Source organism: Trachemys scripta, chromosome 21 (assembly GCF_013100865.1).
Source record: "Trachemys scripta elegans isolate TJP31775 chromosome 21, CAS_Tse_1.0, whole genome shotgun sequence".
Taxonomy (NCBI): domain Eukaryota; kingdom Metazoa; phylum Chordata; order Testudines; family Emydidae; genus Trachemys; species Trachemys scripta.
Window position 1 is genome coordinate 18,319,309 of NC_048318.1, and position 26,760 is coordinate 18,346,068.

At 53.2% G+C, this 26,760-nt stretch overlaps 1 protein-coding gene across 40 annotated transcripts in view; it reads left to right on the forward strand.

Annotated features, from left to right (window-relative positions):
• Positions 1-26,760, forward strand: part of PHLDB1 (pleckstrin homology like domain family B member 1) — a 107,200-nt gene that overhangs the window by 56,780 nt on the left and 23,660 nt on the right. For 26 of the 40 annotated variants that reach the window (XM_034754808.1, XM_034754812.1, XM_034754811.1 and 23 more), the window contains 9 exons: positions 5,345-6,870; positions 13,963-14,259; positions 14,691-14,831; positions 15,454-15,591; positions 16,827-16,925; positions 21,358-21,486; positions 24,134-24,289; positions 24,716-24,826; positions 25,446-25,535. In XM_034754808.1, the coding sequence (XP_034610699.1) occupies positions 5,345-6,870; positions 13,963-14,259; positions 14,691-14,831; positions 15,454-15,591; positions 16,827-16,925; positions 21,358-21,486; positions 24,134-24,289; positions 24,716-24,826; positions 25,446-25,535 (2,687 nt within the window). Of the gene's footprint in view, positions 1-3,672; positions 3,697-5,344; positions 6,871-10,734; positions 10,968-13,962; positions 14,260-14,690; positions 14,832-15,453; positions 15,592-16,826; positions 16,926-21,357; positions 21,487-24,133; positions 24,290-24,715; positions 24,827-25,445; positions 25,536-26,760 lie in introns of those variants that run through there. The other 14 variants (XM_034754842.1, XM_034754843.1, XM_034754845.1 and 11 more) reach the window with 7 other exon arrangements.

Here is a 26,760-nt window from a genome sequence, read left to right on the forward strand (position 1 = left end):
TGGGGTGTGCTGAGAATTTGCTGTCTTGAGATCAGTAGAGGGCAGGGCTCTTATGGGCTTTCACTCTTAGGACAATCCAGCCACTTTGCCAGCAGGAATGATTCTGATTCTGATTCAGAGGTGTTGGGCTTTGCTGGCTGCGTGGCATAAACCTGATACAGGCAAACTTGTGATGCTTCTTATTGCAGGCTGAGCGTGTGCGGCAGACCCAGAAATTCTGTGACCCATCAGCCCCAGCCCTTCCTTCCCTGACACCCATAGCTAAGTAACTGTGGAGCCAAGGCCATATGTACAGTTATAGGAAGGAATTGACACAATTTTATTCAGTTAGCTTTTATTGGCAGGACAGGCTGTACAAAAAAGCTAGACTGCTCAGGTCTTTGCAGGGCAGGTCTGCTGCCCTCAGGATGGGATTACTCCCAGTGTCTGGGGCTTGATCCCCCAGGGGCCAGACGTGTGTCATTCCTCAGCTGGTGGCAGGTGGCTCTGCTGTGTTGTTCTGTCTCCCGTGGTCAGGCGCAGATTTTCCTTGTCTCTCTGCAATGAGACATCTCTGATGATTCTGGGTATTTGAGGAAATCTCTTCCTTGCACTCCCTCATGTTTAGGATGTGGGGTGGAAAGTGTCTGTGTCTCAGTCTCTCCTCTGTCCTGCTAATTGCACAGTTGCTTCTTTCTGGGTTCTGACCAGGCCTTGTGGCTCCCAGTTTGCACCTGGTTCTCAATTTGGTGGGAGTCTGCCTTTGTTTTACCATGTCACTATGGCAAAAGATTATCTGGTCTCACTTTTCTGGGCAGGGACCTGGTACAGTCCAGCGTGTGGCTGTTCTTGATTTGTTCTTCCCAGTGACAGGTGTGTTGGTGTTTTAAGCATTGGTCGATCACACAAGCTGAAACAAAAGGCTGGTGCTTCCAGATGAGAAGTACAGAGAATTCGGCGTTTGTTTGAGGTATGGAGATCCCTGTGCGTGCGCTGCAATAGAATTTGGAGGCATGTCAGGCTGTTGCTGGTGGTTACCTGAATGGGACAAGCTGACTGGAACAGAGGGAATTACCAAGGGAAAGTTGGTGTCAGGTTTTCTTGGCCTGCCTGTTGCAAATGGGAAGTGCTGTCTTTCCTGTGTGACCTCTGTCTCTGTTCCCTTTCTTGTACAGTCATTTGCATTCTCTCTTGATTCAGGAATACTTGACTGACTGAAATCGGCTTGCACGTCTCTCTTCCAGGTGATGAGAGTTCGGGGTCAAGACTCTTGGGTTTTGTTCCCAGCTCTGTCACTGCCTCGCACTGTGACCTTGGGCAAGTCATTTACACAGGTATAGAATAGAGCTAATGATGGAAGGGTTGTGAGGCTGCAGGATGTCTGTGAAGTGCTTTGGGATCTTCAGACCAAGTGCACATTGTTATTATAATAACCAATTTACTTCTATGAAATAATTCTGCAGGCAGATGTGGTCAGGAATCTTGTGTCTGCGGAAGAGCTGATTTAATGGAAATAAATTAAGCTTTGGTCTGCCTGGAACTGATGAGCAGATTAACCTGCCAATCAATCCCCTCTCTTACAGTAACTGGCCATGAGACCATGGCTTTGCCCATTAATTCAACACTCACTGTGAGCCACTCGTGCTGGGAGTCTGTCTCGTCTTCCAGAAAGCCAGACCATAAGTGCCCCTGATTGGGTTATCGCTCTGGCAGTATTATTACTGCTTCTCCATCCTTCCCCTTCATGATTCTTTTAATTTATTAAAGGGAAAAAAACCCAGCCACTCTCAATCCCGGCTGGGATCTAACCGTGTCTGACAAATGCTGCAGGCCAGAGCAGTCTGGTTTCAGCTTGACATTTATGTGGCTTCAAACAAGAGCAATACTTTCTCCATGAAGCCAGCTGGCAGCTCAGACAAGTAGTGGGCATTGGCCATCCAGGGGGCCCAGCTAGCTCTGCAAGCAGAAATTGGTGCCCCCCAGGTGAGTGCTGTTACCCCCCTGTGTAGAGACTGGGATGCTGTGGCACTACAAGGGGAAGGGATTAGCTCAAGGTCACACAGTAGGTGAGTGGCAGAGCCAGGAATAGCACCCCGGAGCTCTGGAGTCAGGCATCCTGATCTAACCACTTGACCACGCTGTCTTCACAGCTAGAATGACTGAAGTGGCCATTATTGGCCCTGTAGAAGTCGGGTGGAGACAGGAAGGTTGGTCTGTCCATCATTTGGGTATCAGCAGGCACTCGAAGGCTTGTGTGTGCAGAAGGGAGGCATCCCAGAAGCTTGTGACCTAGTTGGCTGTTTTTTTCCCCTCTGCTGTGTTTGCTGGTTGCTGCTGGGAGCGTTCGAGCTGGAAAGGTGCCCTGAGGTTGTGGCTTAATTAATTAGTGTTTGCAAAGTGTTTGGAGATGCTCCGAGGAAGGGTACAGCAGCACAGAGTGATGGTGCTGCTGCTGCCCTTGGAGGGAGCTGCCTCCAGATGTGGCTCAACCCAGCCCCAGAAAACTGTATGGGAAGGGGGAGCTGGTACTCAGGGGGTGCAGAGTCGCTAGGCAGCTTTTGGCCAGCTCACATGTGCAGTGTTTGCCCAAAAAGAGGGAAGACGTCTAAACTCACCTGCTGATGAGGGTCTATCCTGGGGATGAGCGTAAAGGGTTAGCTGAGTGCTATTGCTTCTCTGCGCCTACATAGCTGTGGGGAGCTCGGGTTCTATGAGGCTAGCATTTGGGACCTTGAGATACTGTGCCATGGATAGTTCTCGCTTGTCCTACGGGGCCAGTTTAATGGGAGCCAGAAGCTTCAATACACCTTGCAGTTTATTGAGCAAGGAGCTGATAACCCCACACTGTTTAGCAAAGGAATTGGCCATTTTCCACCTGCTGAGATCCCTAGTGTCCTGAGGCATTGGGGGCCAACACAACTTCAGCTCAGGGGCTTGGGGGGGGAGTGTTAGTTCAGACCCAAGTGGCAGGAACTGTGGGAAGAGCCACTTTACATTTATCCCCCATGTCCTGAGGCAAGTGTGTGGCCTGGTCTGGTTTATGGCTGACACATGCTCTTCTCTCCCCCACCCCCAGCTCAGCCTGCTAGACCCTATTTAGAGACGTGTTGTATAGTTCAAACTCTAGACCCCGGGCAAAGGTTATGGCAGCAGCTGGCTCCATACTGGTTAGTTAAATTCTTTCTAAGGGACATTCAATCAAATCATTTAATTCTCTTCCCCTTTCCCCCCTTATTGTCCCTGAAACTCTTTGAATCCCCAAGACAAGCCCCCAGAAACCCCATCCCCAAATCCCACCCAGGGAGCAGCTGCCCCTCCCTCCAGTCTGCCTGGATGTCTGATTTTGTGGGTCTTACATGTTCTTCCTTCCCCCGTCCCTGATCGCAGCTGGGGAAGGAAAGGGGGTGTTGACTCGGCCTCAGAGAAGCAGGGGATAGTGGCACTTTGGCTGGGAGGGTGAAATTGGAAGTGCTCTGCACCCTGGCGGACGCTCTGGAGGAGGCAGCACCTCCTCCCTTCTGAGTGGGAGGTAGATGCTCAGCCACATGACGTGTCTAGAGTTGGCTCTCATTTGCTGCAGCTCCCTCCCCTCCCTGCACTGCCGCTTCAGTTTTGTCTACAAGACTCCAGAGGAAAAGTCAGGCAGCCCCAGGGACTGATTATTATGAGGACAGGGAAGACACAACAGCCAGTGCCATCTCCGTAGGATGAGGTGAGGTATGTGCAGCTGTTCCCTGCCCAACTCCCAGCATGCCAGTGATAGCACAGGCAGAGCCAGGAAGAGGATGCATTAGCATCACCGGGCTTTGCAGTCTGTGTGCTGGAAAGAGCGATCAAATTTCAGTTGCCTGGGCAATAAGGCTAGTGGGACATCCGGATAGTTACTGGAATATAATCCCCGGGCACCTGAGCTCCAAGGAGATGATCAGCATGGGAGATAACAATACTTCATAAGGGCATGGCTTACCCTGAACCCCAGGGGGAGTAGGGTTAGGGGGGACAGTTCAGCACAGGGCCAGCCCTGTGTGCTTGAGTTTCATAAATGAAAAGATCCAGTAGAGGTCCTAGGACCTGTTGCTAAAGCAGCTGTTCTGTACAAAGCATCTCCAGGCAGGAGATGAAAAAGACTCTTGTGTCTGACTGAAGCTGCAGCAGGAATTTAAGGAGGTGGACTTTAGCTAGGTCAGTTGTTAATATTCCTTTTCTTCCGAGATGTGCCCTGGACTCCTAATGGCCCCAGGGAGTCAGGGCCTCTGCGTGGGTCACATCCAGAAGATGGCACCTGCAGCAACCCCGTGCTGTGGCACTGGCTTGGAGAAGAGCACTCAAAGGAGCATGGACATTGCCAAGCTGTCTCTGACTGAGTCTTTCTAGTGCTTCCTCTCCTCTCCCAAAGAAGCCAGTCCCAGCTGCTTAAGTGCATGTTTCCCTCTAATGGCCAAGTATGGAATAGCCTGGCTATCGGAAAATGTCTTCTGAAACCTAGTATCAAAGGGGTAGCTGTGTTAGTCTGGATCTGTAAAAAGCAACAGAGAGTCCTGTGGTACCTTTAAGACTAACAGATGTATTGGAGCATAAGCTTTGGTGGGTGAATGCCCACTTCGTCGGATGCATTCTGAAACCTAGTCCTCATGCTTAGAAATTGAAGGGTTAATCGCTCTTATCCTGTCTAATGGAGCTGTGGGTGTTCCCTTTTGCATTGCTGGCACCACTTCCGACAGTGCTTAGCATTCCAGCCAGCATGGATATGCAGCACACACCTGTAGTGTGGCTTCAGCCTCCTCCAGAATGCAAAGTGCTGGTTCAGAGCAATTAGAGCTTCTATGGGGTATTCTGTAATGTGGGAAGTGGGGAGAGAAGGAAGATTGGGAGGTGGAAATCTCTTGTGGGCGCCTCCTACTGGCAGCTTCCTGCTGGAATGTTTCCTGTGGGAGAAGACAGTGATTTGACACTGGCTCCCATCCCTTCCCCATGTGGCCTCATGGTCGTGGCTGTGGTAGCAGTAAATAGAGGTTCCCTATAGAGGAGAGGTAGGCAGGTCCACAGACTGAGCCCAGACCCATCCACCATTGGTGGCCATTGGTTCCTCCACCACCAGCTTCTTGGAGAGCAGGCCCTGGGCTGCCGTGGTTCCTCTGGAGTCTCCAGAACTGACTTGCAGCTGGGGTTTTGTGGGACAGTGCTTGGGCCATCCTGCCTTAGAAACGGGAGCAGGAGCTGACTGTTTGCTCCCTAGCGCAGGCTGGTTCTGGCCTGTCTCTGCCCACATGGCTGGTTGAGTGGAGGGGTTTGGCATGGGCTGGGCTGTGAGGTTAATGGTGCTGTCTCCTCGGCTAACGTGTGCTCCTGTCTCTCCCTCTGGCAGAATCCGAGTGTCTAGTGAATGGCAACCACCCGCTGTCTCTGAATGATGTCCATAAGGGGCAGGGAGTGAGGCCTCGGCCCAGCCACAGCTCCCTGGTCAGCTCCATCGAGAAGGACCTGCAAGACATCATGGACTCTTTGGTGATGGAGGACTCGAGCTCTCCCAGGAAAAAAATCTCTGCCAATGCCCAGTCCCCTGTGTCCTCAGTGATGAATGGTGGTGGGCACTACTTCTTGTCCCCACCCTTGAGCCCTGGGGCCATGTCTGTGGGCTCCAGCTATGACAACGCATCCCCACCCTTCTCCCCGCTTTCATCCCCAGCCAGCAGTGGCAGCTGCACTAGTCACTCTCCCAGTAGCCAGGAGCAGGGGCCGCCCATCCCCCCAGTGGTGCCAGTGAGATCTTCCAGCTACAACCATGCCATGCAGCCCCCACAGCAGCGGCCACCACCACCTCCAGGTGGGGGCTCCAGCCTGGACCTGAGGGGCAGCACCATAGGCACAAGTGGGGCCCATCTTGCAGGGAGTCCCAAGATGCAAAGGAGGGCAATGCATGGCATTCCCCTGAGCCCCAAGCCTGGCCAGAGAGCCCTGCCCCCTGAAGGCCCTGGGCTTTCAGCCTTCTCCAGCACCCGGAGAGCTGCTGAGAGCACACAGCTGGGCCATCCTAACCAGCACGTGCCCCTGGGGTCTGTAAGCCCGAGCGACTATGTAGCAGGGAGCCCCCAGGCTCAGCCTACCAACATCCCCAGCAGCCCCCGGCTGGCACCCAAATTTCAGTCACCGTCTTCTCAGAGGTTGAAAATTGTAGCTCTTCAAGAGCGTCCACCCAGCCCCTTCAGGGAGGGCAGGGAGCCCCCTGGCATTGACAGGCACCTGGCCTCCAGCCCCTCCCGGCAGGTGTTGGCAAGAGGCTTCCAGCCCCTGGAGACTGTGGGTTTCATCCACGTCAATCAGGACAGCCGCTCTCTGCAGCCCCCTGAGAGTCCCAGAATGGGCAGAAGGAGCGTGGAGAGCATGAGGGATTTGCCTCCCCTCAGCCCTTCCCTGTCTCGCCGGGCAGCACCCCTGCCCTCTGCCTTGTCTCCCCAAGCAAGGACCCCCCAAGAGAGTCCCTCACAGCAGACCAAACTGGCCAAGGAGGTTCCTGAGAGCCCTCGCATCCGGCGCAAGGCAGCCAAGCCCCTGGAGAGGCATGAAGACTTCTCCTCCTCGTCCTCCTTGACGGGGAAGAATTTGAGAACCAGGAGCCCCTCACCCATCTTCCAGGCAGAACTTGTCTCCCAGCGTAAGCCCAGCTTTGGCATCACCCTCAGCCCTGCATACAGCCTGGGATCGCTGGTTGTGCCCTCGCCCCGTCAGAGCCCCCGGGCACAGAGGAAGCTGTCAGGAGATCTGCGGCTGCCTGTGAGTACGAGGGAGCGCAAAAACAGCATCACTGAGATCAGTGACAATGAGGATGACCTGCTCGAGTATCACCGACGCCAGCGTGAGGAGCGGCTGCGTGAGCAGGAGATGGAGCGCCTGGTGAGAGGCATGGCATGCCATGGGGACAGGATGGGACGGGGTCTGGTGCTGGGTAGGGCATGGCATGGACGAGGGGCCTGGGAAGGAGTTGGAGATGGGGCATAGTGGGGGAAGCACTATGGATAGACGCTGAGCTCTAGGGCAAGGGGGAGCACTGGGTGTTGAGGGAGAAGTGAGGTCTTCTTTAGTCCACGCTCGTTGATACTGTTGCCCATTCTGAGGAGCACGGGTAATGCCACAGTGGGTAAAGCACTGGATGTTTAGGAATATCCGGTTTATCCAAGCCCCTTGCAGCAGCTGGGAAGAGGCTGTTGGTGTTGCTGGCACTGGTTACAGTGATGCTGGCTAGGTTGCTTTGACTTAGACTAAGGCTGATCAGGTCTCAGGGCATCAGTTGGTCCTTGAGAGTGTCAGGAAGGAGCTGCCATCCCACTTGGTACTGTTGGCCAGCTGCATGCTGGGCTGTTTTGCCTCCTTGCTGTGCATCATGGGAGGCAGGACACCAAACTAGCTGGGTACGTGGTCTGAACTGTGCTGTTCAATCCATTCCCTGTGGGATTTGATTCCTGGGCCCTTTCTGCCCTGCTGACTTCAGATTCACATGCTGTATATGACTGGCTGCATCCTCCCACAGATGGGGCAGCAGTGATAGGAGCTGCCCCACTCATTAGTCTGCTGAGCAGCTGGGTAAGACTGCATGTGACCCTTGCCGGCTCCCCTCAGCACAGCATCCTCAGTTGAGGAGTTAATGTGCTGCGTCTCTGACCTGCATTCATCACAGCTGTAAGCTCAGATGCTATTATCTGCTGACTGTATCCTGGTCCCCTCCAGTTTCACATCATGTCTGGCAAGTTCATTGGAGCCCTGGGGGTCTGCTGTCGCCCTTGCTCCCTGTCAGAGCGGTGTTTGCTGAGAGTGAGGCACTGGCTGCAGTGACCCCTTTTCCCTCCCCCTCTGCTCCAGCTGGCATGCTGCTTTCTAGGAGCAATAGCACTGCAGTTCCTGCTATAACACCCATTACACACCCATGGCAAGGCACATAATTAGTGGTCAGAGTAAGGCATTTATTGGTGAGCCCCAGGCTTGTAGCTTGATACAGAGCCTGGAAAGCTCTTGCCTTGTGTACGTGACCTACAAGCCCCCTGCCCCCTACCCCCTCAAATGCCTTACAGGGATTTGTGAAGGGGAGGCAGAAAGCCAGCCACAGTGCCCTCCACAGGCCCAGCCCATCCCTCGGATAGGGGAGAGAGTGGAGCGCTCTGCTGATGGCCGAGGGGCTTGTGGCATTGGCTACTGGATTGCTTCGGCCTTGCACAGTCTCCAGGATGCAGAGGGTCTGGGATCTTTCTTGCTCTGGAGCAGTTGTCAAGCCCTCCACTAAGTCTGACTCTGCCCTGTGCTTTCACACACCGCTGTGGGCCTGGCCCTGCTGTGCCACATACTGGTACGCAGACCACATGGCACTGGAAGGTGTATACATCATTGGAGAGCTCTCTAGTCTCTCCACTCACCTCACTGGCACTATATGTTCTTGCTGTCACAGTGACCTGGGATTTTTTATACCCTCGGTGATGTTTTGAGTCTGACTCTTTCCAAGCCCAGATACCAGGGAGCCCAGGCAGTTGCAATAAGGGCTGGTGTATTCTTTGCATAGGGCCTTGGACTTGTACTGTTTTCAAACCCAGACCCTTTCTGCAGTGCATTTTGCTGCAGTTATGAACAGCTGCATACCAATAATGTGCATAGGCCTCTGAGTATCTGGACTCCTTGCTTATCTGGAGAGATTGGGCCTCCCTTCTGAATGCAGATAGCTGGATTATGCAGAAGCCAACGTGCAATTAACCATCATAACAGGACAGGGAACCTAATGGATTCAAGTCAGGACAGTGCTGGCTGGTTATGAAGCTAAGTGATCTGCATTTATGTGGGGTGAACTGTCAATCTACAAAGCCTGTGGGTGGTATTATTGAGTCTCCATGTACAGGGTGCAGTGTGAGCCTACAGGATATTGACTGGCACAGTCTGGCCTGTACGTATAGGACATTTCTCTAAATGCAGGCCCTCAGGATTTGACCATATGCTCTCTGGGGGATGCCAGACTGGGACTCCAGCTTTGTGCCAAAGTAGTTAGCTGCCTATGCACTGCAGTGAGACCCTGATTTCCCCTCCCTTCCGTGCTAGGGGCCCATTCCAGCCCTAAGGACTCATCCCTGAGAATGGTCCTTCCTTCCCCCAGTACCTCATTGGTTGGGAATTGGTCCTGCTTTGAGCAGGGGGTTGGACTAGATGACCTCCTGAGGTCCCTTCCAACCCTGAGATTCTAGGATTCTAGGATTATGCCAGTCCAGGAGAGGCTTATGGCATGCCTCAGCTGCCCATTGGTGCCCCTGCTTTGGGGATGGCAAACACTGAGGCACCGTGCCAGCTGGAGGTTTATAGCGCCCTTGTTAATGTGCTGTCTTTCTCTCTTCAGAGTCTACATTGGGGAGTGCCTGACTCTCTCACCTGTTCTCTCTGACCTGCCAGTTGATGGTCTCTGTGGGGCTGGGGAGTGCATAAACCCTCAGGCAGTGGCTGGAGGCATCAGGTTGTGGGAGGAGGCATAAGGGGTGAGACAGGCATAGCACAGACAGGATGGGAAGGTTGCTCCTGCATATCCCCCTCCCTCCTAACAGGAGAGCGAGAGCTTCTGGGCACTTTGTCTGCCCCAGCTATAGGGAGGCACGTTTCCCTCTGAGCAAGGCTGGGTTGGGAGCCTGGGACTCCACAGACGCTGGGCCGAGAGGGAAGAGGGCCAGGTGGGTGCTGGGAATCCATCTTGCTTTGCTGAGGGAACAGGTCAGAGGGCAGCACCCCATTTTCTTAGAATATTCAGATTTAACCCACTCCAAACATGGGGCCTGGCTTCCTAACCCAGCCCCTTCTGTGTCTCTTGGCTCAGCGGGAAGCCGATGTTGTCCTTGCCCCAGGTAGTCTGGTCCCCAGAATGGGAGGGAGGGAGTTATGAAAGCACCTACAGCCATGTGAATCCACAGCAGCAGAGCGCAGGAATGTCTGAGGCAGTCCAGCGTGGTTGGGGTTCTGCCAGAGCCTGAGCCCAAGGCCAGGCTGTGCTTGGGCCTGAACATCCACCCCCAATATTATTAATCATCTTTGCTACAGTAGTGCCTAAGGACTAAGCAAGCATGGGGCCTGCTGAGCTAGGGGTGCCAGAGCCTGGCAGGCTGCCCTTGCCCCCCTTGTGAATCCTTCTGGTGGCCAGCGCAGTGCAAGGGGGCCATCAGGTGCCTGGTGCAGGCTCCCCAGGCTGTGGAGGGGGCAGCTAGACACTGTGGGTTCCTGAGGTACCTGTCAGAGGCAGGTGACTATCCTCCTCTTTTATCCAGGGCCTTTCTGCCTGAGGCCATCCCCTCTGTTCCCCCAACAGGGAGCTGACCTGGCCCACAAGTGGAGCCCACACCCATCCCTCTCTTGAATGTCCTTTGCCCTCCGCAGTGCTTTCCCAGGTCTCCCAGCCTGTCACAGCCTCTCCCAGCCCAGTCAGGTCAGGATCATCAACCGCCATCGCACCCATGGGGAGACCGAGGCACACGGAGGGTGTATGTCTTGCCGAACGTCATGCAGCGTGTCTGTGTCAGCGGCACAGCTGGGAATAGAACCCAGATGTCCTGATACCACCGGGTGTCCTGACTCTGTCCTGTGTTATAACCACAAGACCATAATTCTCCTCACCCAGACTCAGAGGAGGATGGGGGATCCTTTCTCCCAGGCTGCATCTGGCTGGGGTGGGGGAGGGAGCCCTGTTTACTCAGAACTGACTCAGGTTGGAGCTGCAGTTTGCACTCAGACTGCCTGATTCACCGTCCAGAAATAACCCTGTGGAGTGTGCGTGGAGAGCCATGCAGCTCCCCAGCCTGGGGCTGGAGTCTGTGTGATTAGTCTGTCTCTGACTCCCAGCCGGTCACGTGTCTCCCGCGGGGCAGTGGGTTGGCGCCCTGCATGGGGTGGTGCTGAATCCAGGTGGGCGAGAGGGTGAAGGTGAATTGCTTCCCTGCGGGAACATCCGACGGACCATGAAAGTGGGGCTGGATCCCTCTGTGAGTATATGGACCTGGGGGAGGAGGTTATGTGGGGGTGGGGCTAGCAGGAGTAGCTGTGAGCGGGGTGCTGAATCCCTTTGAGCCACGGGGAGCACTTCTCTTGTGGCTGTTGCAGTTCACCCTCTCGGTCTCTAGCCAGGGTCAGTGCAGGTTGGAAAGGCTGCTGCAAGGGTTTTTGTGCACCCTACCCCTGGTTTTCCTTTGTTCCTCTCCCTTTCATTGCTCTGCCCTGACCTTTGCCCCGTTCTCCTCCCTCGCTCTACCTGGGCTGGGAATGCACCTGGAGCAGCGTGGGTGCTTGCGCGGCTGTGCTATGCCAAAACTAAACGCACTCTGCTCTGGCCTGTCAGTCATTGTCCCAAGACTGGGATAGCAGGGGGCTGCAGGTTTGGACTGAGCTGGCAGAGCTGTGGGAGGGAGGTCGTCATTGGCCCTCTGATGCTATGTGTGGTGCCTGCTGCTGTACAATCAGTCCCTGATTTTCATCCCTTTCTGAAGGAAAAAGCTGGCAAGGCCCAGTGTCTGCTATCTGGGCTCTTCAGAGACTTCATCTCAACTTGCAGGGCTGTTTAATGGTTGGTGGCACCTTTGTGGCAGGTGACCCGTATCTCTGTGGGTCCATCAGGCCACTGGCTTTCCAGACTAGTTGAGATTGGCTGTGAGACTGAGCTGGTCCGGGTTGTGAGTATGTGTCTGCATATGTGTATGTGCACACGCAGCTCTTCTTGCTTCCTTAGCAGTCTCCTGCACTGATTCACGGGACAGCACTGGCATCTGCAAAGCAGGTGGTCACTCATGCGCCCAGGCAGCGATGGGAGCAGCCTGATGGGAAGAAGTGGAGGCCGAAAACCTTTTGGAATAAATTCCTGGGATTGGGATTGTCAGGCTTTGGGAAGTAGTAACAAGGGGTTGCAGGCACCTGGTGGTGGGATGGGGCTGCTCGGGAAAGCACCTCAAGGGGTAGCCCGGTCCCCTGCATACCAGACAAGTGCCGTGTGGCTGGAGGTTCCTTGCAGCGTGAACAGGTACCAGTTAGGGACAGAACATGGATTAGTGGTTACAGCAGGGCACTCAGAACCTGGAGTTCTGGGATCAGATCCTCCATGGACCTGGTATGTGGTCACGTTAACCTGTATGAAACAAATGATTCAAACAAACCCTTCCTCGTCCCTCCCTTTCCTGTACATTGGAGTGAGTAATAGCACTGTACTCTGGCCCAGAGCCAGGAGTGTCAGGGAGCAACATCTGGCAGAGGGCGGGGGCAAGAATGTGCTAGGACGGGTTGTGTTGTGTGCACACTGTGTAACTAATGAGCGAGGGGGCCACTTGTTCACTCAGGTAAATTTGGGGAGCTCTGCAGGCTTTTAGATAGACACACGTGTCCTCTCACCTCCCAGGAGTGTGTTAATGAATGAGAACCAAGTCCCTTGGCACCAGGTGGGGATTCGTGGAGCCTTGGAGAGGCTCAGTCCTGCCCCTCATGATCTACAGGGGATTGAACACTTCACTGTGATTAGGAATTGACTGGTCCTGGCAAGTCTGTTTTGTCTCGGTGCTGCTTCTCTTTTGGGGGAGGGGATTGCTTATCTTTTGTAAACAGGGGGTCCCATCTGGGGTGTGATTTGCAGCAGTGTACTAGAGCTTGAGACGCTGTAGGTGACCTTGGACACTGCAGAAAAAGTGGGAAGCGGATGGGTCCATGCATTCTGCTTCCCGAGGTGACTAGCAATGTAGATAAATCCCTGCTATGTGAGTATGACTGTTGTCCTGAGATCATCCCCTTAATAATACGGCACCGGCTTCTGCTTGGTTTCCTACTCTGGTGGGAAGCAAATGCTGCCAGACTCTGGGGGCTCAGATCATGGGAGGGAGAGTGCTGTGGAATCAGTGATTCTGGGCTGGAAGCAGACAACAAAAGCCATGGAGGGAGCTGGCAGAAGCAAACCCTTCCTCTGGTTGTTGCAGAAGCAGCTGCCCCAGAAGCAGGTGGGATGCTGTGTCTGGGTTGATTTTCTGGGGGGATTTGAAGAGGATGAGACATTTGTTGGGGTTCCCTTGTTTTCTTTTTCCCCTCCCCAGATGTCCTGGAGCAGCTAGATGGGCTCCATTGAAAGCAGTGGAGGCTGCGCCTCTATCTCCTTCGATCCCCACTGCAGGGCAAGGCAGGCTGGCTCCACACCCATCCAGTGGAGAGGAGGACTCTGGGAGCCTCCCTCTGGGCTATGTGAAGCTGTGCTGCTGAGCTCTCTCAGTGGCCAAGGCATAAAGCTCAGATTGCGCTTCACAGCTCCAGGTGCCCTTCTGGCCAGCACTGCCTTGATACAAATCCGAGTCCTGGGAGAAGCCCTGCTCTTGAAACAGCCCCTGGTACCAATAGGCAATTGTCTCAGGTCCCTGGTTCAATTGAAGAAGAGCGTTAGTCTTATTTTGGCTTTAAACCAAACTTAGTTCAGTTTAACTTTAGTTGCTTAGGAATCCGTTTAAACTAAATGGCAGTCAGAGCATCCACACGCTGGCCTGCTCCAGTTCAACTAAATGGGCTTAACAAACAATTTAAGCTAAACCAGTGCCACTCTCTCACGTACGCCCAGACCCTGCCCCCTGCCCTTGCAGCTGAGCAAAGGGCTGTCTCACTCAACCTGCCTGCTCCTCCCCACAGGGGTCCTCGTCCCATGCAGCATGCTACCCCAAGCTGGTGGGCCAAGACTTGTGATTGGGAGCTGTGTTCATCTAGTGGTGGGAAGAACAGGGCCAGTACGCGGGGGATCGAGGGGTGGGGAGTCAGTGTTTTAGTCCAACACAAGTATCACTTCAGGGAGTTTGATGTCATAGGGTGATGCAGGGATGGAGTGCAAGAGGGGAAAGCCCCAGACAGTGGGGCCTGGGTTCACATGCCTCCCAGTTCCTGCTCGGTTGGCCCCCCCATATCTGTGTGAGGACCCATCCCAGCAGGCAGCCCACCCACACCTTCCTCCCTGTAACCCCTGCCCAGGAGCGCCAGCGCCTGGAGACCATCCTGAACCTGTGTGCAGAATACACCAGAACTGATGGCACCACAGACACAGGCAACTCACACCAGCACTTCCCGAGTGATGGAGATGCGACCATCAACATCCTGACAGCCAGGAGGCACTCCAAGGGCTCGGCCAGCCTGGCTGCCTTGGGTCTTGGCAAGGCCATAGAGGAGACTGGAGAGGCCCTAGGGCCCCAGCAGAGGGAGAGCCTGGAGAAATCAGATGAGGAGAATCTGAAGGAGGAATGTAGCAGCACAGAGAGCACGCACCACGAGGTGAGGGGAGGCAGGGCCCAGTCCGTGGAGAGAACCCACCAGGAGGGATGTGGGGTCAGGGCCTGCCCAGTGCGTGGAGAGAACCCACCAGGAGGTGGGGGGGACCCCACACGGCGCAGAGCACATACCACAAGGTGCATGTGGGGGGCCCACAGCACAAGAGAGCACCTGCCCTGAGGTGGAGGGGGTGGAATGGTTCTTTTTTTGGGGGGGGGGGGGGGGGGGGGGGGGGGGGCGTGTCCTGCAGGGGACTCAGACGTGCTTATGACCTGAGCTGGGCATGGGCAGTGATGGGTTTCTGGGTGTATCAGAGGAGGGAGTGGCTGTGAGCTCTGGGGCAGGGCTCTCTTTTTGCTGAAGTGATGTGCGCACTCCCTACTCTGTGAATAGCAAATAAGCAGTCCCCCAGTGACATCACCGTTTCTCCCAAGCAGCACGAGGACTCAACGGGCTCCAAGACCAAGGAGGCTGCCCTGCTGGAGGAGGAATGGGTGCGGGTGCTGGGCCACGTGGATGAGCTCAAGAGCCATGTCAAGGAACTGGAGCAGCAGCTGCAGGAGTCATCTCATGAGGTGCGGGGGGACCCTTTCTACTGCTCCTGGTGTGGGGCAAGGGTGCAGGACACCCACTGGGGCCAAGGTGGAACCCTGCACTGGACAGGGGTGAAGGGCCCTGGCTGTGGGTTCAGAGTGGAACAGTGCTGGGGTAAGTGCATCCGGCATCCCCATCCCCACTTCTCTGGAGTTCTGTGGGACTCTGCCCTTAGAGAGCTTTGGCCGGGCTCCACTCCCCTTAGACAGGGGAAGGACCCAGACCAGAGCCTTAAATCTGACCCCTTTAAAGTTTTGTTTGTTTTGGGGGGGGGAGAATGGAAGGTCAGAACTAACCCTGACAGGTTGGATCTGGCTCTGACTTGAGGCTTCATGGGGCCTGACTCTAATTCCCATGTTTGATGGAGCAGAGATCCAGAGGGGAGAGCATGTGAGGTCTGAGAACCATTGAACCTGGCCATTAGCCTCAGCCCTGACCTCCATCTGGGCCTGACCCAAATCCAGTTGCCCTTCTTGGCTCATCTCTGCCAGCAGAGCCATGTCCCACCCAGGTGTTGCTGTGCCTCGGGGGGGCCCTGCCGTGAGGTTGGGAGATGAGGGCTGGCATGGGCAGCACTGCTGTAACATGGCTGTGTTTGCCTAGGCGGAGATGGAGCGGGCACTGCTGCAGGGGGAGCGGGAGTCAGAAATGATACAGCTGCAGCAGGAACAGAAGATCGTGCAGCAGCTGCAAGAGAAACTGTGCGAGCTGGACTCCAGCATCCAGAAGGAGCGGGACAAGGTAAACCCCAGAGCTGAGAGTTCCCCTGTCTGTGCTTTGGAGCAGTGAGTGCAGGGTGCACCCCAGAGCCCCCCCCAAGGGGCTTCTCAATCCCAGGTCCCCTCTCTGCTGGAAAGTGTTGTCCCTGCGCACATACTTCTGGCTCCGGTGTCGAAGAGACTGACCCATCTGGTCACCCGCTGATCTTGGAGGAGAATGGCACGGGTTCTGTGCAGTGCACACACCGGCCAGCCGTCCCCAAGAAAGCTTGTGTCATCTCCCTCTGGGCCCCCCTTCTCAAACGGTTTCCCATCATCTCCTGGGTGGGCATCTAAAGTGCCATTTCCATGAGGAGGGGGCTGCCCCGGGCACATTCGTCCCCAGATAGGAGGTGCTGGATTTATTGCAGCCAGCTTGAGACAGCACTTCCTCTACTCAGAGCATTTCCTTTCTCTCTGCCGTTGTCTGGGATCCTGGAGCAGACTGGCCACTGGCTTGGGAGCTTTGTCAGCCTGTCTGGGGTTGGAACTGTCCATTCTTGGGGCTCTGGTGGGGGAGGGCAGCTCCTTTCGGTGCTTGGGGTGCATTTTGGGAGTCACCTTTGCACTCGTTGAACTTTTCCACAAGGTGCCAATCTCTGGAGCTTTCTCTGTTGGCCTCAGCCTTCACCTGGGCAGCACATGGGTTACTGGCCCATCATGCCCCTTTGCTTCCTACACTGGCCTTGGTGTATAAGGTTTTGCAGTGAGTTTGTCAGTTCTGTATATGCCCCACCAATCGTCAGCTCCAGGTGCTCATGTGCAAGTGGTGATGAAGCTGCAGTGCTTAGCTTGCTGGAGACCCTCATGTCACTCCATTTAAAGCATCATTCAGCTTTGACCATGATGCCACCATGGGGTCATTAATTTCCCAACTTGTTGGCTGAGACATGGTTCCCAGAACGCTGGAGAGGAGGGGGAACAAGAGCCAGACTGCACCTTCCAAAGACCATTATCTCAGCCCCCCTTCCAGATCTGGGGTCTTGCTTGCTCCATGCTTCTTAACAGTGAAAACAATACCTCCACACCTATGCAGAAATGCACACAACTCCAGAAAGAGATCTGAATGCAGTTTCCTCTGTGGTACCCGTGGCAACCTTCCAACCCTCATCCCTGAATGTCCCCTGCAATAACCTCTGCAGGACAAACTGTATCCCCATTCTCATCAGAAACTGCACCAAAACCCCCCTTCCTGCTGATGATTTCTGCCCTTCACAGCAACAGAACCCTCTGCTGGTGCCCCCTCAGAACTGCATATCCACACAGGGACCTATCTCAAGGAGTCTTGTTGGAGATGATCCATTCCCGTGCAGGAAGGTAACTGGCTGCACTGGAGCGCAATCCCAGGCTTGCTGGAATGCGTCACTCTGTGGAGCAAGGATCAGTGGGAGCTGAGCACATTCCCAGCAGTGAGATCAACTTTCACTCTCCGTCCAGCTCTCTGAGAACCTTTGCCCTTGTCCCTCCAGGGATTCCGTACTGCCCCACATAGTGAATGGATGTTTGTGCACTCCTTGTCCTCTCGATGGCAACCCAGTGGGGTGTAGCCATGCTGGCACCATGGCTGGAAATGCACCAGGTCCTGATTCATTTCATTGGTGATTATTTCTGAGGCTGGACGAGGTGAAGCCTGTGAGTGGCAGGACGCAGGCAGCCCCTCCCGCACAGATGCAATGTGCTGGGGTGGTTGTTTTTTTAAATTTTACATCCCTTTTAAAAACCATTCCTAGTGAAACAACCGGCTCCATATGGAGTCAGGAGGGGGACTAAAAGAAACCACACTCCCAAAGCCTCTGCCGTCTTAACCTTCGCTTTCCTAATCAGTCTGCACTAAACTCTCTCTAACAGCGCCCACTCTGAAATGTGTCTCTAATCCCTCATGCCTCTGCATGCTATGGGGCCCCACATAACCTCCAGCACTTGTGCACACAGCAAACACCTGGGCTTAACTAGGGCAGCTGTTCTTTAGCAATGCTGTGTCCTTGAGACATGTCCTCTGAGCCGCCCTGGACCAGGAATCAGTGCTTCTGGACTAGCATCTAAATCCACCCATTCGTATAAATTCAGATTTCTATTAACGCTGTGGGAGCATGAGAGAGAGAGACATGGATCACTGTTCATAATGTTCCTGGTTTTTAAATTTCCTTCTGAACATTTAATCACATAGTGCAGACAGAGGAGAAGGTGCAGGGGGCACATTAGGGACAGTCAGAGTAACCGCAGCTGGACATGTGCCTTTGGGAATATTGTTTGCTTTACACAAAAGATGATGAAAAATCAAAGCTAATAGACTTTCATATTTGACTTGGGTTGAGAATTGAAGTTTTCCTACATGATCTTTATTCACCCTGGTCTGAGGGAGCAGCATGGAAATCCACTTCACTAGTGAGCCGCCCCATTGGCTGCTCCTCTGACCAATTAGACCCTCTCTGTGACAGTTATGTGACTGCTTACCAATTGTTCGTGGCATAGCGTCCCTGGATCCAGGTTAATTTGGGGACACAGCTGCCCATTCTAGCCTAGCTGTAACCAGGTCCTTTGACCCACTTCTGGTTGTAGTGTAGATGAGTTCTTGGTGTAGCTAGTAGCCTACCCTGTGGGGCACTGACGTGGATTCTCATGTCGATAGGGGGTCTCATGCTCTGTCTCTGTTGGTTACAATGGAGTGTTTCCTGGCCTCTTGCTAGGAGTTGGCAGAGGGAGAGGGGGATTGAGTTAGCTCCTCGGAGGATGTTACTCCTACATTTTTCTGCATCGTGATTCTGATGGTTTAACCCCAGGGAGTGGAGAATCAAGCTTGGAACTCTCCAGGTCACCACCTCCCTCCCCTCTGGCCACTGCAGGAGCATTCATTATGGTCTGTCTGTTCTGTGAAGATGCCCCTGTGCCCCGCACCCAGTATGCCCCACTTCATACTGGGAGCTGTATATTTAACGGTTCCTGGGAGCTCCTTAATTCTAAGGAGGATTTTGCCTGTGGCTTTGATGTGGTGACTCTGCTTGCAATGTGGGGTGAGTCTGACCCAGATTGCAATGCAGAGCAATGAGGCATCTCTGATTAAAGTGAGCCTCCTGGCTTTCACACTGAAGTGCAGTAGACACCTGGAGTGCATGTGGGTTTCTTCCCAGTCTGGAGACGTGACTCACTCCACAGCACTTTGTCAAGTTAAACAAGCCATCTGGCATGAGGATGCTGGCATGCTTGCGGATTGCTAAAAGGCAGCAGACTACTGCAGGGATGGGGAGGTGGCAGGGTACTTGATACAGCTCTGCCCGGGAATTCTATTGTCACTAAGAAGCAACTGACTTAAGTGGATGTAACTAGCTGGGCTTGTATGGCAAATTCTATTCTATGAATAGAAATGAATTGTGTGATCTCATGCATGCGCATGTGTAGATAGGTATTACAGTGTTGTCTGAAATGCTGGGTGGTCATGAACCTTACTCACATCAGTCTAGTGCAGGACATCTGGCAATGTTTGGCACTGGAAATTTGGACCCTAAAAGCATAACATTAGTGGTTAGAGATTTCCTAGAAAACTGCAGGAGCTTGTTTAGATGAGCCCAAACCCTCCATTTAGCAGCCTCTGAGTGTGATGGGGAGAGCATGGATCGCCTGTTTTGGAGACAGCCCACAGCCTTCCAAGGCCTGTACTCATTTTACTATATGGAGGGGTGATACTCAGAGTTATAAGGTGCAAATACTCTGAGGGGTTGCTTTCTAGTGCTTAGAGTATGGGTCAGGGAGTCTGGACTGCTGGGTTCTATTTGTGGCTCAACCACTGACTTCCTTTGTGTTCTGAAACAAGTCACTTCGCTTGTTAGTGCCTCAGCTTACCTACCCATAAAGTGGGTTTCATAACACTTCCCCTCACAAAAGTGTTGGTAGGGGTAATCCACTTCTGTTTCTGACTCTTCAGATAAGAGATTCCCTAGAAGCCACAGAACATTGTGCCATACCTAGGTAGATGTTGTAAATGCTGGTGGTCACGGGTTCATACTTTTTTTTAAAAACAGTTGCCCAGGTAGCCAGCACTCAGTGCCGAAAACCAGAAATAATAAATGCTAGAGCTGAGCCCAAACTAGTCCCAGATCTTTCAGTCATAGATTTTAAGACCAGAAAGGACCGTTAAATCATCTAGTCTGATCTCTTATATAACACAAGCCAGATCATTGTATCCAGTTACTGCTGTCTTGAGCCCAATACTAATATAATATAATATAATAATATAATTAATATATTGCAATAATCTGACCATCCCAAACTTCTCAGCAGTTTAGATCCAAACTTCATGGCTCAAACCATTTGTAACATATTCTGTACTGCCCGGCTGGTGCCACCCTGTAAATAGACGCTTGTGCCCTGTGCAAGCAATTACTGCCACTGTTGTTATCTCATTCAGTCGCAAACTTCTCAGCGAGTCTCAGGGGTTGTCTCATGTAACTATGGATTTGAAAACAATGCAGGGATATTCATATTTCCTCTTTCTAATTTGCACTAACTGGTCTCATCATTCTGCATTGGTATGAGAGAGAGTCTCACGTTACAGGGTTTTGATGCAGATTTACCCCAAATTAGGGGTAATCCAGTCTGGGGTTTCCCCCATTCAATTTGGTGGAGGTAAAATGGGCAGGATGGGAGGAAGGATTGTCATGGGGCTATTGCTTGGGAAAGGGAGTCAAGAGTTTCCCGGTTCTCCAACTGGCTCACTGTGTGACATTAAGCAAATCACTTGCTGTCTGCCTCAGTTTCCCCACCTATAAAACAAGTATAAACTCCCCTGGACGTCTTGAGACCAAAGTGCTGCTCTCATTGGTTACATTGCATTGCTTTGTTAATCCAGGGCACATGAACAGTGGGTTTTTATCATCAATTTTTATGCTGGCAGAACCCCCAAAAGAACCCTAGGAATTGCAGGGGGCTCAGCGTCTCTGAAAATCCAGCATGTTGATGCAGGACTGAAGCCAACTACATATTTAAACTGGGTGGAAGAGTGGGGTGTGAACCTGTTTCTTCCTCTCTTTAGGCCAGGGACAAGTGTCCTCTTTATATCCTCTCTGTCACTAACTCACTGAAATAAAACCTGAAATGTTCCCCAGGACCCAGGGAGTGAACCTGTATTAACTGAGAAGAGATTGGATCTTAGTCTCTCGTTTTTTATGTTGTCCATAAGGAAACCAGAATGCCAGGACATCCCTGTCTATGGAACAGGACATTTGACTGGTAGTGTCATCTCTACATTTTTCTTTACAATTATTTGATGGTGTCCTGGATTTGAAATATCTGTTTTAAAATGATGTTCCTGAGACTTACTTAAGACAAAATGTAAGGCCTATGAAAATGCCCCTGATGACAGGCTGTGCAGGACACCTAATTGACAAAGCCATTCCCAGTGCTGTGCTGACATCATCCCTGATGATGAAGCCGTGTTAAAAGTAATCTGCTCGAGGCCTAGAGGGGCCTGGTATGTGCTTTCTGTAAAGCCTTTGTGTTGAGACGTGAGACTGAGGTCCAGTCCTGCGCAATAACTGTTCTAATCCAATCCAGCCCTGGATGCCAACTGCTTTTGCTTTTTAAATCTTTTGGAAAATGCCTCTTTGACATGCCCTTCCCCTGTCCCCCTTCTCTCTCTGGCTTGAGCCACTGTCTAATTCTCCAGCTTCTGCATGGCGCGGATTTGAGAAGTGTGTTTTCTCTCTTTTTTTTGTTTTGTTTTTTGTTTTGTTTTGTTGTTTTTTCCCTGATTCAGGAAAGGGCAAAGGTTGATGCTGAAAGGAAGGAGCTAGAGAAACTCCAGGCGCTTTACAATGAGTCGAAGAGCCAGCTTGATAACTGCCCTGAGTCAATGCGGGAGCAGTTACAGGACCAGATGAGAAGGGTCAGTGTTTAACCCCCACCCTCCTGGATCACTGCCCACTCCCCCTCTCATCCATGCCCATAGCTCTAGCCTGAGCCAGCACTGGTGCCATGTGCCAAACTGAATGCAGTACACCAAGGGCTGGAGGAGGCTGGCATCCAGGTGCCATGGTATTGGTAAGTTTACCACCCAGGATGTAGGCTGGCTGGTGCCCCAGCACTTGCAGAGCGACTCTCCCCTGCTGTTGATACTGTTCCACATGTCTCTGTCTCCGAATGCCATAATGCCTCACGGCAGCCTCTCCTCTTGGCAGCAAGTGAGAAGGGGCAGGTTTCTTTCCCTAGTGCTCTCCTCCTTTTCCACTGGCCGCTTCTCTGGTCGCTGCTGCTGTTCTCTGGGGGACGCTAATGTGGCAAGTGCCGCAAGCCTCCCCCTTGTATTAGTGCCTGGAGGGGGAATTCTGAGCACCGGAGCAAATCCGCCTGTCCCCAGATGTGAATTCAGTCCCATCCTTCCCCCACCCGCCAACAGAAACCAGCAATTTGGCTGCTTGGCCAGCTCTGATTTTGACTAGAGTCTCCTATCAAGCATGGAAAATGGGCAACCACCCAACACTTGTCTCCTTGAGCTAAATCCTCCATCTAGGTGCTGCTCTTGAGCACCTGCCTCTGCCAGGGACGACTCTTGTGTGGCTGGAGGCCAAGAGATGTAAGGTGGGGTTTCTGTTCGGGCCGTTTCTGTAGAGGAGTCTGCACCAGGGCGCTAAGGAATGAATGTCTCTTTCAGAGACCCTAGGCCTGATTACTTAGACTGGACCTGCCAAAGGAAACTCTTGCTCTGCCCCTTGAACTGCCGTGCAGCAAGGATCCTCGGCATTGGTAGAGCTGGAAGAGGCCTATTGCAAATGCAGGTGCAGCCAGCCCCTGGGTGCCGCGCTGATACTGCACCACTTCAGCCTTAATCCAGCCTCTGTGAAAGGAGAGGCCGGCAAGCCTCAGGGGACTAAACTCTGTATCCGTTTTCTGCTGTTTCCTGTGAACATGTATGTATATGATCCAGGCCAGATAATGTCAATATCACAGTGCTGCAGCATTTTTTCCCCATTAGCTGGGATTTTCCAGGAGCGCCTGGGAATGGAATATCGTCCTTTTATTATGCCAAACTCTTTTAGTGCAATAAATTAAAGCCTTTTTCCTGGTCCCCGCAGGAGTCACAGCTAATCCCAGCCTGAAAACCTATGTCCAGTTTAAAATGGAACTCAGCAGATGTCTAATGCAGTGAGTGACATGTAGAGCAGGAAATCAATATCTCCCCATTGACACTGTACAGGCCGTTTCCACTAAATAGATGCTAAAGGGTTTGCATGGGAAAATTCTTCACTGAAATGGGGCACGGTCAGGCTGAAAAATAGATATTTTAAATAAAATACAAAAATCCCAACCAAGCTAAAACCTAACCCTAACTTCTGCAGCTTGTTACTAACAGCCAGGGTGACTGGAATGTAAAGGATTTAAAACATCAGATGCACTGTTTCCCCAAGGCAATGTTTGCCTCTTGCTTCCTACACAGCAAAGCTAGCCTGGTCAGTTTCTTTTTCGAGTTCCTGTGCCCCAGCTCCTGTTGGATTTGCAAGTGTTGCAGAGGGCTGTTTACATCCAAACAAAACCTTGTTTAATTAATAACATAATGACTAAAGGCTCTTGCTGTTAGTGTAGAATTTACAAACCCTGAATTGTATCCGCACTTGCCCAGGAGATGCCATCCACATTTAAAACAAAATAAAACAAATGGTTCTTACCCCAAGCTCAGTCCTGCACTGTCCAGGAGGTGATCTAGCTCAAACCCTGTGAGTCTCGTCCATCTCTGGGCTACGTGGTCACATCCCTGGAGCACACTAACGTGTTGGTTTGGCCATACTAACAATGTTAGTGAAAGACCTTCATGTAACCCCAGCTCGACAGCCCCACTAATCCATGCCCACTGAGTGCCCAGCTGGCACCTTTCATAGAAGTAACTTTTAAGAAAAAAAAAAAGGTAAGAGAACAAATCTGCTGTTTGAATCTCTGCTGCCAAGGATCAGTGGGCTGTGCAGAGCCCCCGCCAAGACTGCTTTGCCCTGACCCTCTTTCCAGCAGATCACAAGTCCCCTTTGTCCCATGGTGCAGGGGCCCTGCACATTATCCCCTACCCAAAGCTATTCTTTCTCCTTCACTGCCGTAGTCGGCAGGGAACGCTCTGGGCTGGACTTCTCTCTGCTGGTGTGTGAGTATCACATAGGTTTGCAGCACTGTGGGAGGATGGGTCGGGCCAGCGAGGCTGGTGGGGAGAGTGCACTTCTTGTCTAGAGTTTGTGCATGTGGAGCAGGAGACCTTGCCTGGGCAGGTCCCTGGGCTGGGCACGATTGCACGTCCCTGTTGAGCAGGAGGTCCATGACGCGCTCAATCCGAGCCACCAGCTGTGCACTGCCCCTGGGCCTCCCAACAAGCAACAGGGAGGTGTAGAGCTTCCCTCCTGCTGCAGCAATGGCGCTTTGCCCCTTGCTTTCTCAGTGACCTGCTCTCCTGTCAGAGCAGTCCTTGTGCCATGGGGGAGAGGGGGGAGGTGCTGCTACCAGGGAGGCATCTCTGTTTCAGAGGGTGCTGAGCATCCATGGGTGTGTGTTTGAAGGAGGCAGAGGCCCTGGAGACGGAAACCAAGCTGTTTGAGGACTTGGAGTTCCAGCAGCTCGAAAAGGAGAGTCGCTTGGAGGAGGAGCGTGAGACCGTGAGCCAGCAGCTCCTGCAGAGCAAGGCTGAGTGCCACCGCAGTATCGCCAAGAGGAAGGTGGGGAGCAGGCCCTGGACCCTTGGGCAAAGGCTATGGAGCCTGGGCTCTCCCTTGTCCCAGAAGTGTCCACTGCAGTGAGGGGGAAACTGGCTTGTCTGTAATCCCCTCCCAGCCCACCTTAGCCTAGGACTCCCCGGCCCAGCTTTGCTCTGGTCTGCTCTCCTCTCCTAGCCCAGCCCCTTCCTTTAATGCCCTAGGCACTGTGCTGTCTGTGCTCACAACAGCCCTTTGGCTCCCGAGCACTGTCCCCTCGCACACTTCTCTCTCTGCCCCAAGCCAGCCCTGTGCCTGTTCTGGGAATGGATGGAGGGGCTCCAAATACCTGCCCAGACTGATAAGGCTTCTCCCTCCCGGCCAGCAACTTCTTCCCAAGCTGTCCTGCAGGGCCTGATGCCAGCTCACTCTTGCCTTATTTTCCTTAAGGAGCGGGTGGCTGCATTGGAAAGCCAGGCCAATCACATCCGGCTCCAGGCTGCCCAGGAGTCTGAGCGCCTTGCCAAGGAGAAGAATACCATGCTGCAGCTGCTGCAGAAGGTAACATCCTGGAACCATGCTGGATGGAGAGGGGGAAAGGGGTTCACTGGAGTAGTGTGTGCCAGGCCAGGCGCACTCACTAACAGAGTGCACTGCCTTGGGGGGCTGGACCCTGTCTCTGCACTGCTGTGTCCTTCAAGTCCAAATGAGTCCATGTAGCATATGTGCTCTGCTCTCCAGCAAAAGGGTCACGTTACACATTGCCTGTTGGAAACGGAGAGGGCAACTGTGCTGGCACGGCTTGTCATGTCCCTCCCACCTTGAGCCCAGACTTTTCAGCTGGCCTGTATCCAAACACTGCCCCCAATTGGGATCCCAGCTGTATACCCTGCCCCAGGCTCACCTAGTGATAGGGAGAGGGCTGAGAAACCCCTCTGCTTGGGGCTGGGCTAATGCCACTCGTGTGACTGTCACTAGCTGCCTCTGCGTGTGGCTGGGAGAAGAATGGATCTTAGCAGGAACCTCAACGATATGGGTTTCTGTCAATGTGGGTGCTGTCAGGAAGGGCCCTAGTGGTTTCTGTGGCTGCCCTGGTGTTGGTCTCACTTTGGGATGTTTTTCAGGACAGCCACTAACTCTCTTGCTATCACCCTTTTTCTCCTTGTTGCTGTGCACTCAGGAGAAAGAGAAGCTTGTCTCCCTGGAGAGACGGTACCATCTTGTTACGGGCGGCAGGAGCTTCCCCAAAACATCATCTGCGCTCAAAGAGGTAACTAGGGGGAAGAGGGATGTTTAGTCCTAGACCTGCCCTCCCTTCACAGTGCCATGCCTTCCTGGGACTCCAGCTGCCTCGATGGGCCCCTGCCTCTGGCCTCCACGAGGTGTAAACAGTGCTCAGAGTTGTGTGATTGTTGGCACAAATGCCTGAAAGTCCCAGTGCCCTGACAATGAAAACACCTGTCAGCTGGAGAGGGCTCGCTCATTGCAGTGGGGATCCTGTTTCCCTTTGACAGACCCTCCCGGGGGCAGAGCCACCAACACTGTGGAACCAGAGTTTAACCTCCGCATTTGGAGCTGTTCCTTCACACATGGGTTTGCCGTTAGCTGGGTGTGCTAGGCATGCCATGCACCATGGAGATTAGAGACTGGTTCTTACCTGGTTGACCCCAAACACTGGCAGGGAGAGGAACCTGATCCAGTCTTGGGAGCAGAGCATCATTCCCTGGGTTGCCTTGGACACCTGAAAGGGGGGTGGCCTTTGGCTAATTCACCACAGCCCCCAGACCAGTCTGTGCTATTAGGGTCTGGCTAGCATCCCGTAGCCCAAAAGTGCATGGCATGTGTGAGGATGGGGGTTCTAAGGGAAATCTTGCATGGCTGCAGGAGCGTTTCTCAGTACATCCCATTGCTCAGCGGGGACTGCAAGCACCAGCTGGGGCTGGAGTCCCATGTCACGAATCCTTGTTCCATGTGCCAGGGGCAGAGCGTGGCACTGGCTCTGTGCAGGTGCCCAGGATTCTCACTGATGATGCATACCAAGGTGTTCAGCATGGGAGGAGGGGATTGGCCCATTACCCCCTCCACCATCAACTTTATTAAGTACCTTTATTCTGGGGAGGGGCAAAGTGAGCTAGTGGCCGGCTGGCCCTTCCACAGATTCCACCATATTGTGCATGATTGGAATTGGTAGCCAGGTGGGCGTAAGATGTGAGTGTGTTGATATGGAGACTAGGAGCATCTCCAGGGGAGGGTTGGCTCTACACTGTGGAGGGCACAGACCCTTCTCCTCCCTCCTGTAGTTAGAACTCCCAAGGGCAGAGCTGTGACAATCCAGCCATGGGATATGTGATGCCTGGTGCCTTCAGTCCTGCTACTGAGATGGTCTGCAAGGTGAAATCTTCCCTAAGGCTGTGCCATGAAGCTGCAGTGCTCTGTCAGCAGGGATCGGCTGGCTGGAGGCGCCACTAGGCGATGTCCCTGCTTTCTGCCTGAGG